Below are 18,923 nucleotides of genomic sequence, written 5' to 3'. Positions count from 1 at the left end.
AGATATAATATTTTAAAGACGGCAGTACTCTCAAATTGATCTATGGAGTCAATGCAATCTTTAACAGAATACCACCTGACTTTGCACATATTAGAACCCGATCTAAAATTTGTATGGAAACTCAAGAGACCCAGAATAACAACAACAACAAAAATCTTGAAAAAGAACAAAATTAGAGGACTCACACTTCTTAATCTCAAAAATTCCTACCAAGTAACATTCAGAAAGACTAGTACTAGAGTACAGACAGACATATAAATCAACCGAAAATCCAGAAATAAAACCTCACATTTACTGTCAACTTATTTCTGAAACAAATCAACGGGGAAGGAATAGTCTTTTTAACAAAAGTAGCTGGGACAAGTGGATATCCACATGTAATACAAACAAGTTGGACTGCTACCTCATACCATATGTAAACACTGACCAAATACCTAAATGTAAGAGATAAAACTATAAAACTAGAAGAAAACACACATACATCTTTGTGACCTCAGATCTGGCAATTTCTTAGATATAACATCAAAAGCACAACCGACAAGAAAAAAATAGATAAATTAGAAATCATCAAAATTAACTGTTGTGTTTCAAAGGACACTATGAAGAAAATGAAAAGACAACTTACATAATGGGAAAAATGTTTGCAAATCACATCTAATTAAAGTGTCTAGTATCCATAATAAAAAAAACTTGCAACTCACAAACAAAAAGACAACCCAATTAAAAAATATGCAAAAGACTTGATGAGATGTTTGTCCAAAGAAGATATACAAATGGCCAAAAAGCACAGGAAAAGATGCTGAACATCATTAGTCATTAAGGAAACATAAATCAAAGTCCCAATGATACATCACTTCATACTCACTAGGATGCTATCAATATAATGACGAAAGGAATAAATTCTGGTGTTCTGTAGCACTGTTGAGTGAATATGATTAACTACAATTCAGTGTATATTTTCAAAATGCTAGAAGAAAGGATGTTGAATGTTCACAAAGCAAAGAAACGATAAATGTTTGAGGTGATGGATATGCTAATTACCCTGATTTGATTCTTACATGTTGTACACATGTATCAAAATATATCACTCAGTATCCCATAAATATGAACAATTATGTATCAACTAAAAGTAAAAGGAAAAGAAAAAATACTTTTAAAAAAACTTTGGCCAGGCATGGTGGCTCATGCCTGTAATCCCAGCACTTTGGGAGGCCAAGGCGGGCAGATCCCTTGAGTCCAGGAGTTCAAGACCTGCTTGGCCAACATGGTGAAACCCCGTCTCTACTAAATCTATGAAAATTAGCTGGGCGTGGTGCGCACCTGTAGTCCCAGCTACTCAGAAGCTGAGGCTGGAGAATCACTTGAACCTGGGAGGCAGAGGTTGCAATGAGCTGAGATTGTGCCACTGCACTCCAGCCTGGGCGACAGAGTGAGACTCTGTCTCATTTTAAAAAAAAAAAAAGGAATATACTAAATGTCATGAATTGTTCACATTAAAAGGGTTAGTTTTATGTCATGTGAATTTTACCTCGAATTAAACAAAAAAGACATCTCAATAGAAAAATAGGCAAAAGACTTGAATAGACATTTCTCCAAAGACAAATGAATGGTTAATACACCATGAAAAGATGCTCAACATCATTAGTCATTAGAAAATGCAAACCAAAACCACTGTGAGATACCACTTCATAGCTACCGGAATGGCTATCGTAAAAATGACAAATAATAGCCAAGTGTTAAAGGGTATGGTGAGAAATCAGAACCCTCATACACTGTTGGTAGAAATGTAAATGGTGCAGCGACTTTAGAAAACCTTTAGGTTCTCAAAAGGATAAATATGAAGTTACCATATCCAGCAATTCTATTCCTAGGTCTATACCGAAGAATAGTGAAAAAATATGTCCAGTACAGATGTGGTGGCTCATGCCTGTAAACCCAGCTACTCGGGAGGCTGAGGCAGGAGAATTGCTGGAACCCGGGAGGCGGAAGTTGCGGTGAGCCGAGATCGTGCCACTGCAGTCCAGCCTGGGCAACAAGAGTGAAACTCCATCTCAAAACAAAAACAAAAACACAACAACAAAAAACTTGTACACAAATGCTCTTTTTTAGCAGTATTACTCAACTCCAAGGTGCAAACAACCCAAATGTCCATCAAATGATGGATGAATAAACAAAATGAGGCCAGGCGTGGTGGCTCATACGGTAATCCCAGCACTTTGGGGAGGCCAAGGCTGGCAGATCACCTGAGGTCAGGGGTTCGAGACCAGCCTGGTCAACATGGCGAAACCTGTCTCTACTAAAAATACAAAAATTAGCCAGGCTTGGTGGCGCACGCCTGTAGTACCAGCGACTCGGGAGACTGAGGTAGAAGAATCACTCAAACCCGGGAGGAGGAGGTTGCAGTGAGCTGAGATCACACTACTGTACTCCAGCCTGGGCGGCAGAGTGAGACTCCATCTCAAATAAAGAATAAAATAAAATAAAATAAAATGAGGCACAGCCATACAACGGAGTATGATTCAACAATGAGAAGGAAGTACTGACATGCTATAGCATGGATGAGTCTTGAAAACAATGTTAAGTGAAAGAAGCCAGTTACAATAGAACACAAATGAAAGAGTATAGGGTTTCTTTTTGAGGCAATGAAAATGTTCTAAAATTGACTGTGGTGATGGTTGCAAAACTTATGGTGAATACATCTAAAACCATCGAATTACACACTTTAAATGAGTGAATTGTGTGGTATATGAATTATATGTCAATAAAACTGGTACCAAAAATAAAGACAAAGAATGCATGACTGGACCCAGTCATGAGGAACCATTAAACAGACTCAAGTTGAAGAGTCATTCTGCAGAATATGCAGAACTGAAGGCTGTGGCTATATGCTTTAAAACTGTAAAGGAAATGAAAGAAGAACTGATAAACAGTTTCAGACTCAAGACATGACAGCTCAAATGAACACATACTCCTGGAAAGGATCTCAGGCCAGGAAGGAAACGGACACAGCTGAGAAAGCTGGCAAAACTTCAATGGAGTCTGTGGACTGGATATAGTGTTTAATCAATGCTCATCTCCTAATTCGGAGTGTTGTATGTTGGTTATATACAAGTATCCTTGTGCATGGGAAATACACATGAGAGTATTTAGAGGTGATAGGAAATCATGTTTGCAGGTTTATCTCAAGAGTTAAAAAAAGACTCATCTATATATACATACATATATACACAGGGTGGGGGTGTGGACAAGCACACACAGGACTGAGTGCACACACAATGGAACACACGCAGTAAAAGATGAACCAAGGAAGCTCCATGACAGTGATATGAGATTTTTTTGTACAAAAAGCACACATTTTATTTTAAAAGTGTGAGTTACAATTGCCACAAAAAGAATAAAATACCTAGGAATACAGCTAACCAGGGAGGTGAAAGATCTCTACAACAAGAATTACAAAACGCTGCTCAAAGAAATCAGAGATGACACAAACAAGTGGAAATGCATTCCATGCTCATGGATAGGAAGAATCAATACTGTTAAATGGCCATACTGCCCAAAGCAATCTACAGAGTCAATGCTATTCCTATCAAACTACCAATGACATTCTTCACGGAATTAGGAAAAAATGTTTTAAAATTCACATGGAACCAAAAAAAGAGCCCAAACAGACAAGGCAATCCTAAGCAAAAAGAACAAAGCTGGAGGCATCATGTTACTGGACTTCAAACTATGCTACAGGGGTACAATAACCAAAACAGCATGGTACCGGTACAAAAACAGACACATAGACCAATCAAACAGAATAGACAGCACAGAAATAAGGTCACACACCTACAACTATTTGATACTCAACAAAGCTGACAAAAACAAGCAATGGGAAAAAGGACTCCCCAGTCAATAAAAAGTGCCAGGATAAGTGGGTGACCATATGCAGATGATAGAAACTGGACCCCCACCTAACACCACATACAAAAATCAACTCAAGATGGATTCGAGACTTAAATGTAAAACCCCTAACTATAAAAACTCGAAAGACAACCTAGGAAATACCATTTTAGACATAGGACTTGTCTAAGATTTCATGGTGAAGACGCCAAAAGCAACTGCCAACAAAAACAAAAATTGACAAATGAGATCTAATTAAACTAAGGAGCTATTGCACAGCAAAAGAAACTATCAACAGAGTAAACAAACATCCTGCAGATGGAAGAAAATATATGCAAACTGCGCACCCAACAAAGGTCTAATATCCAGAATCTATAAGGAACTTAAATTTACAAGTAAAAAACAAACCACCTAGCTGTTCTGTGGTGTAGCCATTCTTTTATTCCTTTACTTTCTTAATAAACTTGCTTCCACTTTACTGTTAAAAAAAAAAAATCAAACAACCCCATTGAAAAGTAGACAAAAAACATGAACAGACACTTTTCAAAAGACAGGCTGGGCGTGGTCGTGGCTCACGCCTGTAATCCCAGCACTTTGGGTAGCGGGCGGATCACTTGAGGTCAGGAGTTCAAGACCAACCTAGCCAACATAGTGAAACCCTATCTCTACTAAAAATACAAAAAATTAGCCAGGCGTGGTGGTGCGTGCCTGTAGTCCCAGCTACTCAGGAGGCTGAGGCAGGAGAATTGCTTGAACACAGGTGGAGGGTGCAGTGAGCAGAGATCGCACCACTGCACTCCAGCGTGGCGACAGAGCAAGACTGAATCAAAAAAAAAAAAAAAAAAAAAGACATACATGTGGCCAACAAGCATATGAAAACATGCTCAAGATCATTAATGATTAGAGAAATGCAAATCAAAACCACAACAAAATACCATCTCACAGCAGGCAGAATGGCTATCATTAAAAAGTCAAAAAAGGTCGTTAAGGGTTGGGCCATCAGGAACTTGCGCGTCCATCTCAGGGAGACCTGGCCTTCAGAGATGACAGCATTCAGCCCCAGGAGGAGCCTGCATCCTCGGTCTTCCCAACTTGTGCCGCCCAGGGAGATACAGGACAGTAAGGAACTAAACAGAACCTGCTGTCTGAATGGGGGAACCTGCATGCTGGGGTCCTTTTGTGCCTGCCCCCTCTCCTTCTATGGACGGAACTGTGAGCATGATGTGTGCAAAGAGAACTGTGGGTCTGTGCCCCATGACACCTGGCTGCCCAAGAAGTGTTCCATTTGTAAATGCTGGCACGGCCAGCTCCGCTGCTTTCCTCAGCCATTTATCTACCTGGCTGTGATGGCCTTGTGATGTATGGCATCTCATGGCTTCCAGGACTCCAGAACTACCAGCATCTACACTGCCACTTCTATGCTAGCTGGCATCTGCTTTTCTATACAAAGTTACTATTAATCGACACTGACCTATTTACAGAAATATGATTTTAGATATCATGCAAATTTCATGACCAGTAAAGGCTGCTGCTACAATGTCCTAACAGAAAGATGATCATCTGTTAGTTGTCTTAAAATAATGAATACATTTCCAAAATGGTCTCTAACATTTCCTTATAGTACCAACTACTTCCTACCTCTTTGCCCTGCCCTCCCCCAAAAAACTACTTCTTTTTTCAAAAGTCAGTCATATCTCCATTGTGCCCAAGTCCAGTGTTTCTTGATACATGTAATTCTACCAAAGTCTTCTTAATATGTTAAACAATTGAATTATATCTTCAGATTATTAGAGACTAATCCTAATGTGGACCTTAGGATACAGTTTTGAGTAGAGTTGATCAAAATCAATTAAAATAGTCTCTTTAAAAGGAAAGAAAGCAGCCGGGTGCGGTGACTCATGCTTGTAATCCCAGCACTTTGGAGAGGCCGAGGTGGGCGGATCACGAGGTCAGGAGATTGAGACCATCCTGGCTAACATGGTGAAACCCCATCTCTACTAAAAATACAAAAATTAGCTGAGTGTGGTGGCGGGCGCCTGTAGTCCCAGCTACTTCGGAGGCTGAGGTAGGAGAATGGCGGGAACCCGGGAGGCAGAGCTTGCAGTGAGCCGAGATCGTGCCACTGCACTCCAGCCTGGGCGACAGAGCCTTTAATAGTCATAGATTTAAAAAACTGTTTCTTTACCATCCCCTTAGCTGAGCAAGACTGTGAACGGTTTACATTTACAATTCCTGCAGTAAACAACCTGCAGCCTAAGCGTTCTTCATACGTGGTTCATTCCACAGTTAATTGAAAACGCTCAGTTACAATTTCATGCAGATGAACAACTGATGACTTTATTTACTCAACTGCAAACAGCAGTTAAGAGTAGAATGCATCCTTTTTACATCACCCACATTAGGGCTCATACACCTTTTCCAGGACCTTTGAAAGGAATCAAATGGCTGATCGCCTAGTTGCTAATGCAATTATTTAATGCTAGACACTTTCATGATTTAACCCATGTTAATGCCTCTGGTCTCAAACGCGGATACAGCATTACCTGGAAAGAAGCTAAAGCTATTATCCAGCGATGCCCAACTTACCAAATGGTACATTCCTCATCTTTTACAGGAGGAGTTAATCATCAAGGAATGGAACCTAACTCTCTTTGGCAAATGGATGTCACACATATTCCCTCATTTGGGAGACTAGCTTATGTACATGTATGTGTGGACACCTTTTCTCACTTTGTCTGGGCTGCATACCAATCAGGAGAGTCTTCTGCCTGTGTTAAACATCATCTTTTGCAGTGTTTTGTGGTGATGGGCATTCCAACTTCTATTAAAACAATCAGGTAATGCCCCACGCTATACTAGCCAAGCTCCAGCTACATTTTTCTCTATGTGGAATATTAAACACATTATTCGTATCCCATACAATTCTCAAGGACAAGCCATAGTGGAAAGAATGAATCTCTCCCTAAAACAGCAGTTGCAAAAGCAGAAAGGAGACAGAGAATATGGAACCCCACAGATGCAACTGAACCTAGCATTATTAACTTTAAATTTTTTGAGCCTGCCCAAAGGCCAGATGTTATCAACAGCTGAACAGCATCTACAGAAACCAGCTGCAAAGACAGAAGCAGAACAACCGATTTGGTGGAGAGATCCGATTATAAAAAGTTGGTAAATAGGCAAAATAATAATTTGGGGTAGAGGTTATGCTTGTGTTTCTCCAGGCAAAAATCAACAGCCGATTTGGATACCATCAAGACACCTGAAACCTTATCAGATGAGCCAGATGCCGAGCAAGAGACCCGGGAGCATCCCAAGGGCCCCCTGATTGCAGCCATGTCGAGACGGACGCTGAGGAGGATCCCAACTGTCATGAGCAACACCCGAACACAGCCACCCACCTGGGGACAGATCAAGAAGCTGTCACAGACGGCGGAAGAAAACCTGAGGAAAGCGGGACAACCAGTCACAATGAATAATTTAAAGGTAGCTATGATAGTGGTTATCACCACTGCCTTGAGTATTCCTTCAATAAGGGCTGACACAGAGACCAATTATACTTATTAGGCATATTCATCAATCTTGGCTGGCAATAATGCCTAGATGTAATCACCCTGACACAGTTACATATGCTTTCTGATCTCAGTATTTACCATAATAAATCTGCTCCTATTATTGAGGCATACTACCCTCAAAAACCTATTTGTAAGAAGGACTGGACCTGGCCAGAAATAATGAACATACTTGTTTAGGAAGACTGCACTGCAGAACAGGCAGAGATGCGGCACAATGATTCCTATGGAATCATTATTGATTGGTCCCCTAAGGGGATGTTTAGCTTGAACTGCACCTCTCAGTCTGCATGCCACGGTCACACTATGTTCAGGTGATCTGAACAAAATGGTCAGATGGTAGAAATGATAAGAAGTATGGCAAGAGTTCCTATTATCTGGAACCACAGCAGTATAGTGGCACCTCAACCTCAAATGATATGGCCTGCTCTAGGAGCTTAACATAAGGATTTGTGGAAACTATTAAAGGCTCTTAATAAGATCAAAATTTGGGAAAGAATAAAAAGGCATCTAGAAGGACACTCTACAAACTTGTCTTTGGATATTGCAAAATTAAAAGAACAAATATTTAAAGCATCCCAGGCACACCTGACCTTAATGCCAGGAACTGGAGTGCTTAAAGGAGCTGCAGACAAATTAGCAGCTAGTAACCCATTAAAATGGATAAAAACACTTGGAAGCTCTGTGATTTCAATGATGATTGTGCTTTTAATCTATGTTGTCTTTGTATAGTCTGCAGATGCGGATCCTGACTCCTGCGAGAAGTAGCTCACCATGACAAAGCTGCCTTTGCTTTTATCTCTTTGCAAATCAAAGAAGAGAGACATGTTGGGAGCAAGCCCCCCGAAATCTGGCTATAAACTGGCCCCAAAACTGGCCATAAACAGAATCTCTGCAGCACTATAACATGTTCATAATGGCCCTAATGCTCACGCTGGAAGGTTGGGGGTTTACTGGAATGAGGGCAAGGAACACCTGGCCCGCCCACGGCTGAAAACCGCTTAAAGGCATTCTTAAGCCACAAACAACAGCATGAGCGATCTGTGCCTTAAGGACATGCTCCTGCTGCAGTTAACTAGCGCAACCAATTCCTTTAATTTGGCCCATCCCTTCATTTCCCATAAGGGACACTTTTAGTTAATTTAATACCTATAGAAACAATGCTAATGACTGGCTTGCTGTTAATAAACACGTGGGCAAATCTCTGTTTGGGGCTCTCAGCTCTGAAGGCTGTGAGACCCCTGATTTCCCACTTCACACCTCTATACTTCTGTGCGTGTGTCTTTAATTCCTCTAGCACCGCTGGGTTAGGGTCTCCCTGACAGAGCTGGTCTTGGCAGTTCTCCCATAAAGACACATGCATACTTACTTTCATTGCACTGCTATTCACAACAGCAAAGACATTAAATCACCCTAGATACCCATCAATGGCAAACGGGATAAAGAAAATATGGTACATATACACCATGAAATGTTATGCAGCCATTAAAAAAAGAATGAGACCATGTACTTTGCAGCAACATGGATGGAACTGGAGGCCATTATCCTAAGCAAACCATCACAGGAACCGAAAACCAAATACCACATGTTCTCACTTGTAAGTAGGAGCTAAATAACAAGAACACATGGATACTAGGAGAGGAACAACAGACACTGGGGCCTACTTGATGGTGGAGGGTGGAAGGAGGGAAAGGATCAGAAAAAAGACCTATCAGGTACTACGCTTATTACCTGGGTGACAAAATTATCTGTACATCAAACCCTCAGAACACGCAGTTTACCTTGCAGATGTACTCCTGAATCTAAATACAAGTTACAAAGTAAAAAATAGAAAAGTAGTCCGGGCACGGTGGCTCACGCCTGTAATCCCAGCACTTTGGGAGGCCGAGGCAGACAGATCACTTGAGGTCAGGAGATACAGACCAGCCTGGCCAACATGGCGAAACCTCGTCTCTACTAAAAATAAATAAATAAATAAATAAAAAGTTTATTCTTCTGAAAATAAAAGGAATAGATTTATGAGATAGTAAAGTGTATGTTCCAACTTTTAAAAAGAGCTGGACACAGAAGATATACATATAATACCATTTATCTGAAGGTCTAGAACAGGCAAAACTATGGTATAGCAATAGAAGTCGGAATAATGGTCGCCTCTGGGATGGGAGGGTACTAACTCCAGGAGAATGAAAAATACTCCTGGGGAGCTGGAAATGTTCTCTATCTTCATCAGGTTGATGGTTTCATGGGTGTAAGTAAAAATTTATCCAGCTAAACATTTATTTTTTATTATTTTGAGACAGAGTCTTACTCTGTCACCCAGGCTGGAGTGCAGTGACACGATCTCAGCTCACTGCAACCTTTACCTTCTAGGTTCAAGCAATTCTCGTGCCTTAGCCTCCTGAGTAGCTGGGATTTCAGGCGTGCACCACCATGCCCTGCTAATTTTTTGTATTTTTAGTAGAGACGGGGTTTTGCTATGTTGGCCAGGCTGGTCTCCAACTCCTGACCTCAAGTGATCTGCCCTCCTCAGCCTCCCAAAGTGCCAGGATTACAAGTGTGAGCCACCGCACCCAGCCTGGCTGAACATTTAAGATTTGAATACTTGATTATATCATAATCCAATACAATTTTCAAAATAATTTTCAAAAATAGCAAATCCAACTCAAAAAAGTTCTTACACCAAACCAATCTGAGTTTAGAACTGCATAATAGTTGCAAAGCAAAGCAACTGATAAATTCTCTACCCACCAGACTCAACTACTAAAGTATACATGGTCCCCAATTTACAACGGTTACACTCAAGATTTTTCAACTTTACAATGGCACAAAAGCAAAACACATCCGTACGCTGCTCAACTTTTCAGCTCTGCCAGATGTAACCCCATTGTAAGTCAAGGCGCATCTATATTCAGCTAAAGGTCACCAAATTTGGCTGAGTGTGGCCTTTTCTGGGCTACCTGCTGCTCACTGCTGATCTAGACTTGTGACTTTGGGATAAGCAGGAAGAGAGAGATGAAGTTGAGGGAAATGAGCTGTTTGCCCTGAGGTAAGTCTGAAAACATTTGGGAAATCATTTTGAGACAAGATTATAGATTCTGTAGATAGAAACACCTTCTACCATCTGCTAAGAGAAATGTAAGTTATGAGCTATATCAATTGATTCAAGTACATATTACAGGTCTATGTAAGTCTATGCTCAACAACTCCCCCCCCTTTTTTTTTTTTGCTTTTTATGTTTAACACTTTATTACAAGCTATTCACTTGAATTTGATACACTATTTCAATGTACGTATTTTCAGTGTTAACAGCCACTAAGTTTTCTTCTTTTTTTGTGAGACAGTTTTGCTCTGTCGTCCAGGCTGGAGTGCAGGGATGGCTCACTGCAACCTCCGACTCCTGAGTCCAAGCAATTCTCGTGCCTTAGCCTCCTGAGTAGTTGGGATACAGGTGCCCACCACCAAGGCTGGCTAATTTTTCTTGTATTTTCAACAGAGATGGGGTTTCACCATGTTGGCGAGGCTGGTCTTGAACTCCTGACTTCAAGTGATCCACCTACATCAGCCTCCAAAAGTGCTGGTATTACAGAACTAAGCCATCGCGCCCGTCCAGTTTTCTGTCGGATAATTTCAGTAGAATTAGGAATAAACAACGTGCATAGTTAGCTTTGCAAATAGATTTTAATGTGTATAATAAGCAATATTTTGCAGCAATAATAAATACCTGGCATATGGCCTACCATTCCTAGATCGTGGGCCCAGAGTAGACATTACCAAGTAATTAAGGCACTCTTTGTCACAGAGCCTTGACCAGCAAAGGTATCCAAGCAGCATATAAGATAAAAAACTAGACTGGGTGCAGTGGCTCAAGCCTTTGACCCCAGCAGTTTGGGAGGCTGAGTTGGGCGGATCATTTGAGTCCAGGAGATCGAGACCAGCCTGGGCAATGTGGCGAATCCCCCATATCTACTGAGAATACAAAATTAGCTGGGAGCGCTCCTGCAGTTTCAGCTACTCAGGAGACTGAGGTGGGAGGATCAATTGAGCCTGGGAGGCGGAGGGTGCGGTAAGCAGAGATCACACCACTGCACTCCAGCCTGGGCAACAGACTGAGACCTCGTCTCCCCCTGAAATAAATAAATAAATAAATAAATACAATTTAAACCTGTCTGTTATCTCTGCAAAAGATAACAGTATAAGCACATTATAAAATGTTTTCCATGGTTATTGCCAATGCTGATTTTCTGTAAGCTTTTTCTATTTCTATTTCAATTTCTAAGTATATCGTTACTATATTTTCTATTTCAGGATTTGTGCTGATGACCTCAGGGATAACTAAATAAGTTTTAAACATTACAGTATTATTTCAGCTAATTATAGCTTTGGGAATACACAGCCACTTAAAAAAAATCACACTTATAAAATAATCTTCAGGCTGGGCGTGGTGGCTCACACCTGTAATCCCACCACTTTGGGAGGCTGAGGTGGGTGGATCACTTGACCTTAGGAGTTCAAGACCAGCCTGGGCAACAATGGCAAAACCCTGTCTCTACAAAAAGTAGCCAAGTGTGGTAGCACGTACCTGTAGTCCAAGCTACTCGGGAGACTGAGGCGGGAGTTGTACTAAGCCACGAGCGTACTATGCCACTGCACTCCAGCCTGGGCAACAAAGCAAGATTCTGTCTCAAAACATAGTAATAACAATCTTCCACCTATTTATTAGAGTCCAAAATAAAATAAAGCTTCAATTATGTTCCTCAAAACATTACTACATATAATAAAAGCTTGACCTATATCATGGCTGGCTAAGGCAGATGACAGCCGTATTCCTTTATGTTTTACACTTACGAAGTATATTGAGAAATATGTAAATTGATGGTGACTATAGAAACAGAATAAAAAATGTAAATATATTTATTTATTTATTACATTTCTTGAGATGGAGCCTCTCTCTGTTGCCCAGGCTGGAGTGCAGTGGGGTGATCTCGGTTCACTGCAACCTCCACCTCCTGAGTAAAAGTGATTCTCCTGCCTCAGCCTCTCAAGTAGCTGGGACTACAGGCCTGTGCCACCATAACCGACTAATTTTTTTATTTTTAGTAGAGACAAGGTTTCACCATGTTGGCCAGACTGGTCTCAAACTCCTGACCTCAAGTGATCCGCCTGCCTTGGCCTCCCAAAGTGTTGGGATTACAGGAGTAAGCCACTGCGCGCCTGGCCAAAAATTTAAATTTAACATGAATTTTAGAATTGTTATTAATACAATAAAACATTGGCTATTTTCTCCATACCAAAGAACTCTATACCACTGGCTTTTTGAATACTTAACAATCTTTTGTATGTATTAGACATCTGCCAAAGAATAAAAATGCTGGAGTTCACACAGAAAAGTACAACAGCTTTAAGGTATGGACTTTATAGTTCAAAGGCCTTTTGCTGTACTCACTAGTTTCTACCCCTGTCTGGAGTAACAGGCTGTTGAAGAGTTGCCTCTCAATTATTCACCCCAAATATACAGACAATGCAACAATATTTCACAGTAAATTTTGACTATTTGTGGCTCTGCCCCTATTTGTGCTCAAAATTGTAATTCTGTAATTATTAATATTATTCATTTATATTTTGTGCTACTTCTCTTAACTGTGTTTATGTCTTAACCACATAGACCCTTGTTTTCCCTACTATATACACAGTTTTTGGCCAGCAGCTCTTGTCCAATGAAAGAGCTCAAGAAAATGTATTTTTTAAATAACAGAAGACATGTTGAAGAAAAAAAAAAAAACAACTAGAAGATTATTTTATTCTGAAACACAGTCTTGCTCGGTCACCCAGGATGGAGTGCAGCCTGTAATCTCTTCACTGCAACCTTCGCATCCCAGGTTTAAGCGATTCTCCTACCTCAGCCTCCCGAGTAGCTGGGATTACAAGTGCGCCACCATGACAGGGTTTCACCGTGCTGGTCAGGCTGGTCTCAAACTCCTGACCTCGTGATCTGCCCACCTTGGCCTCCCAAAGTGCTGGGATTACAGGCGTGCACCACTGCGCCCAGCCTTTCTTTTTTTTTTTGAGACAGAGTTCTGCTCTTCTGCTCTTGTTGCCCAGGCTGGAGTGCAATGGCGCGATCTTGGCTCACTGCAATCTCCGCCTCCCAGGTTCAAGTGATTCTCCTGCCTCAGCCTCCCAAGTAGCTGCGATTACAGGCATGTGCCACCACACCTGGCTAATTTTTGTATTTTTAGTAGAGACGGGGTTTCGCCATGTTGGCCAGGCTGGTCCTGAACTCCTGACCTCAGGTGATCCGCCCGCCTCCACCTCCCAAAGTGCTGAGATTACAGGCACGAGCCACCGCATCTGAGGAGAGAAATTTAAAAAACAAACATTCTACATGCATGAAAGATAAAGATTGAGATACAGACTGTATCCTCAACAAAACTGCAGTCCCATAGGAGAAACAAGATATAAACATACCACTACACAGATCAAACGTTAAGCCCTACAAACAAGTTACAAAGAATGTCAAAATGTGGAAGAGAAGGAAAAGATTAGTTTCAGCTACGAAAATCAAAAAGAATTTATACAGTAGGAGCAGTAAGACAGAGGACAGGTTTTCCCCACAACGCACACGCACATACATACGCACCATAGTATGTTTTATTCCTTATTACAATTAGGGGAGAAAAGACAAAAGTAGAAAATGAAAAGCATTTGGACTGGTGCGATCAAGAACTAATCCTTTTTTTAAAAAAAGAAACAATCATTAACAGCTTAGCTCCTATTTGTTATGAGACTATACTGTATCTACAGTTTTAGAATGCACTTTTTTTTTGGTAGAGACAGGATCTCACTATGTTGCCCAGGCTGCTATCAAACTCCTGGCCTCAAGTGATCCTCCTGCCTTGGCTTTCCAAAGTGTTTGAATTACAGGTGTGAGCCATTGCACCTGCCCAGGATACACGTTTTCCACTTAAATTGCTGAAATTCTAACTTATCAAATATTCTTCTTTCTAAACATTTTGGCATTTCAATTTTTTTCACACAGATTTCTCATTGTACAGTCTTTCTTTTTCTGAGACGGAGTCTCGCTCTCTTGCCCAGGCTAGAGTGCAGTGGCGCCATCTCGGCTCACTGCAAGCCCCGCCTCCCAGGTTCACGCCATTCTCCCGCCTCAGCCTCCCAAGTAGCTGGGACTACAGGTACCCGCCACTACACCTGGCTAATTTTTTGTATTTTTAGTAGAGATGGGGTTTCCCCTTGTTAGCCAGGATGGTCTCGATCTCCCAACCTCGTGATCCGCCCGCCTCGGCTTCCCAAAGTGCTGGGATCACAGGCATGAGCCACTGCACCCGGTCTCATTGTACAGTCTTATAAAATGAATGTTCGCAGACATCATTTTTTCCTTAGAAAAAATTCTTTAAAACATTAATGTCACAAAAATCTTTTAAAAAATTAGGCCTTTGCACATATACTGTTATATTAGTCTAGAAGAATACTTAAAAATCAGAGATAGAAATTGAAGACACCTCAGATAAAGTAGGTTAAGACCACATGGTGAAGAAATGACTGCTGTGCTCTATATTTGAATGTTAACAGGTAGCCCATAAGAACCCACAGAAAAATCAAATGACGTATATTATCATCTTAGGAATATTACTCTAAGCAAATACAGCTCTAACTCTCATGCAAGCTAAAAATTACAATGAAAAGCTCAATTTTTCATAGTACGAATATACAAACAGTTCCCAACTTATAATGGCTACATTTATGATTTTTTGATTTTATGATGAATTTATCATGATGTAAAACATCTGTATATCAAGAAATATTAAACAACAGGGGTCAATAATTGTTTTCTGCAAAGGACCAAAAGAGTCAACATTTTAGGCTTTACTAGCCAGAAGGTCTCTGTTGCAACTACTCAACTCAGCCACTCTAGGATGAAAATTAACTATAGACAACATGTAAACAAAAGGATGTGGCTCTGTTCCAACAAAACCTTATTTATGTACAATAAAATCTGAGTTTCATATACTTTTCACGTGTCACTAAGTCTTAAGTTTTTTCCTAACCATTTAGAAAAAGTAAAAACAAGCAGCAGTGAAAATGCATAGGATGCAGCAAAGGCAATGCTCAAATGGAAATGTATAGCTGTAGACATCTGTGTTTAAAAATAAAGATCTCAGGCCGGGCACGGTGGCTCACGCCTGTAATCCCAGCACTTTGGGAGGCTGAGGTGGGCAGATCACCTGAGGTCAGGAGTTCAAGACTAGCCTGGCCAATGTGGTGAAACCCTGTTTCTACTAAAAATACAAAAACTAGCCCGGTGTGGCAGTGAATGCCTGTAATCCCAGCTACTTGGGAGGCTGAGGCAGAGGAATCACTTGAACCTCGGAAGCAGAGGTTGCAGTGAGTTGAGATCATGCCACTGCACTCCAGCCTGGGAGACAAAAAAAATATATATATATATATATATATATATATATATTAAAGACTTCAAATTAACAACCTAATCTTCTACCTGAAAAAAAAACCAAAACCAAAAAACTTTATCCACAGCAAACAGAAAGAAGAAAATAATAAAAACTAGAGTGGAAATAAATGCAACAGAGGCCAGCGCAGTGGCTCACGCCTGTATTCCCAGCACTTTGGGAAGCTGAGGTGGGTGGATCACTTGAGGTCAGGAGTTAGAGACCAGCCTGGCTAACATGGTGAAACCCCATCTCTACCCAAAATTCAAAAACTAGCTGGGTGTGGTGGCACGTGCCTGTAGTCCCAGCTACTCAGGAGGCTGAGACAAGAGAATTGCTTGAACCTGGGAGGCGGAGGTAGCAGTGAGCCGAGATTGAGCCACTGCACTCCAGCCTGGGAGAAAGAATGAGAGTCCATCTCAAAAAAAAAGAGAGAGACTATCAACTAAAGCAAAAGTTGGTTCTTTGAAAAGATCAACAAAAATGGCAAACCTTTAGCTAGATCAACCAAAGAAAAAAAACAGAGAAGACTCAAATTATTACAATCAGGAATCAAAGAACAGACTACTACTAACTTGACACATAAAAAAGATTATAAGAGAACAGTATGAACAATTACATGGTAATAAATTAGATAACCTAGACTAAATAGACAAATTCCTAGAATGACACAAACTACCAAAAACGGATTCAAGAAACAAAATCTATACAGGCCTGTAACAAGGAATTGAATCAGTAATCAAAAGTCTCATAGAGAAAAGCCCAGTACCACATGGCTTCAAGGTGAAGTCTACCAATCCAATGTTTAAAGAATCCTCCTCTCCCTCTCCCTCCTCTCCCTCCTCTTCCTCTTCCTCTCCCTCCTCTTCCTCTCCCTCTCCCTCCTCTTCCTCTCCCTCTCCCTCTTTGCACGGTCTCCCTCTGATGCCGAGACGAGGCTGGACTGTACTGCCGCCATCTCAGCTCACTGCAACCTCCCTGCCTGATTCTCCTGCCTCAGCCTGCCGAAGGCGCGCGCTGCCACGCCTGACTGGTTTTTGTATTTTTTGGTTGAGACGGGGTTTCGCCGTGTGGGCCGGGCTGGTCTCCAGCTCCTGACCGCGAGTGATCTGCCAGCCTCGGCCTCCCGAGGTGCCGGGATTGCAGACGGAGTCTCGCTCACTCAGTGCTCAATGTTGCCCAGGCTGGAGTGCAGTGGCGTGATCTTGGCTCGCTATAACCTCCACCTCCCAGCCGCCTGCCTTGGCCTCCCAAAGTGCCGAGATTGCAGCCTCTGCCCGGCCGCCACTCCATCTAGGAAGTGAGAAGCGTCTCTGCCCCGCCACCCATCGTCTGGGATGTGAGGAGCCCCTCTGCCCGGCTGCCCAGTCTGGGAAGTGAGGAGCGCCTCTTCCCGGCCGTCATCCCATCTAGGAAGTGAGGAGCGTCTCTGCCCGGCCGCCCATCGTCTGGGATGTGGGGAGCGCCTCTGCCCCGCTGCCCCGTCTGGGATGTGAGGAGCGCTTCTGCCCGGCCGCGACCCCGTCTGGGAACTGAGGAGTGTCTCTGCCCCACCGTCACCCCGTCTGGGAGGTGAGGAGCGTCTCTGACCAGCCGCCCTGTCTGACAAGTGAGGAGCCCCTCCGCCCGGCCAGCTGCCCCGTCAGGGAGGTGGGGGGGCAGCCCCTGCCCGGCCAGCCGCCCTGTCCGCGAGGTGGGGGGAGCCTCTGCCCGGCCGCCCCGTCTGGGAAGTGAGGAGCCCCTCTGCCCGGCCTCCACCCTGTCTGGGAGGTGTACCCAACAGCTCATTGAGAACGGGCCATGACGACGATGGCGGTTTTGTCGAATAGAAAAGGGGGAAATATGGGGAAAAGAAAGAGAGATCAGATTGTTACTGTCTGTGTAGAAAGAAGTAGACATAGGAGACTCCATTTTGTTCTGTACTAAGAAAAATTCTTCTGCCTTGGGATGCTGTTAATCTATAACCTTACCCCCAACCCTGTGCTCTCTGAAACATATGCTGTGTCCACTAAGGGTTAAATGGATTAAGGGCGGTGCAAGATGTGCTTTGTTAAACAGATGCTTGAAGGCAGCATACTCGTTAAGAGTCATCACCACTCCCTAATCTCAAGTACCCAGGGACACAAACACTGAGGAACGCGGCAGGGCCCTCTGCCTAGGAAAACCAGAGACCTTTGTTCACATGTTTATCTGCTGACCTTCCCTCCACTATTGTCCTATGACCCTGCCAAATCCCCCTCTCCGAGAAACACCCAAGAATGATCAATAAATACTAAAAAAATTAAAAAAAAAAAAAAAAGAATCCTTCTCCTCATCCCCCCCGCCGAAAAAAAGAAGGAACACTTACTCACTTAGAAGGCCATTATTACTCTGACATCAAAACCAAAGGGTACAAAAAAAAAAAAAGACAGCCAGGTGTGATGGCTCACGCTAGTAAGCCAACACCTTAGGAGCCCGAAGTGGGGGGACTGCTTGAGCCCAGGAGTTCAAGACCAGCCTGCGCAGCATAGTAAGACCCCATCTCCACAAAAAATAAGAAAATTAGCCAGGCATGGTGGTGTGCACCTGTGGTCCCAGATACTTGGGAGTATGGTTTGAGCCTGGAAGGTTGAGGCTGCAGTGAGCTGTGTTCACTCCACTGCACTCTAGCCTGGGTGACAGAGCGAGACCCTGTCTCAAAATGAAAATGACAGACTATCCCATAGGAATATAAATACAAAATCCTAAAAACTACCAAACCAAATCTATCGACATATAATTAGGATTATACACCATGACCAGGAGAGATCTTCCCTAGAATGCAAGGGTGGTTCAACATAAAAATTTAATAAATACAATACACCATTTTACCAGAGATTGTAGCCAGGGAAACTGGCAAGATAAATGGCATCCAGATAGGAAAGGAATCAGTAAAATTCCCTCTCATGATCTTGTGAGCTGAGTATCTTATGATCTTATATACAGAAAATCCTATGAAATCTACAAAAACATCCTAAGAGCTAATGAG

General features: G+C 42.3%; 1 protein-coding gene and 1 pseudogene across 6 annotated transcripts in view; one reads left to right on the top strand and one right to left on the bottom strand.

Moving 5' to 3' along the window:
- LYPLA1 (lysophospholipase 1) overlaps positions 1 to 18,923 on the bottom strand; it is a 55,243-nt gene that overhangs the window by 21,579 nt on the left and 14,741 nt on the right. For 2 of the 6 annotated variants that reach the window (XM_055348752.2, XM_055348755.2), the window contains one exon: positions 12,034 to 12,110. The exons of the other annotated variants lie outside the window; for them this stretch is intronic. In XM_055348752.2, coding sequence (XP_055204727.2) covers positions 12,034 to 12,110 — 77 coding nt within the window. Of the gene's footprint in view, positions 1 to 12,033; positions 12,111 to 18,923 lie in introns of those variants that run through there. 6 annotated transcript variants of the gene reach the window in all.
- Positions 1,701 to 5,345, top strand: LOC109027904 (protein Cripto-like; annotated as a pseudogene).

The sequence above is a fragment of the Gorilla gorilla genome, chromosome 7 (genome assembly GCF_029281585.2).
Source record: "Gorilla gorilla gorilla isolate KB3781 chromosome 7, NHGRI_mGorGor1-v2.1_pri, whole genome shotgun sequence".
Lineage (NCBI taxonomy): Eukaryota > Metazoa > Chordata > Mammalia > Primates > Hominidae > Gorilla > Gorilla gorilla.
The sequence above is the reverse complement of the archived record's forward strand: the minus strand, read 5'-3'. Positions and strand labels throughout refer to the sequence as shown.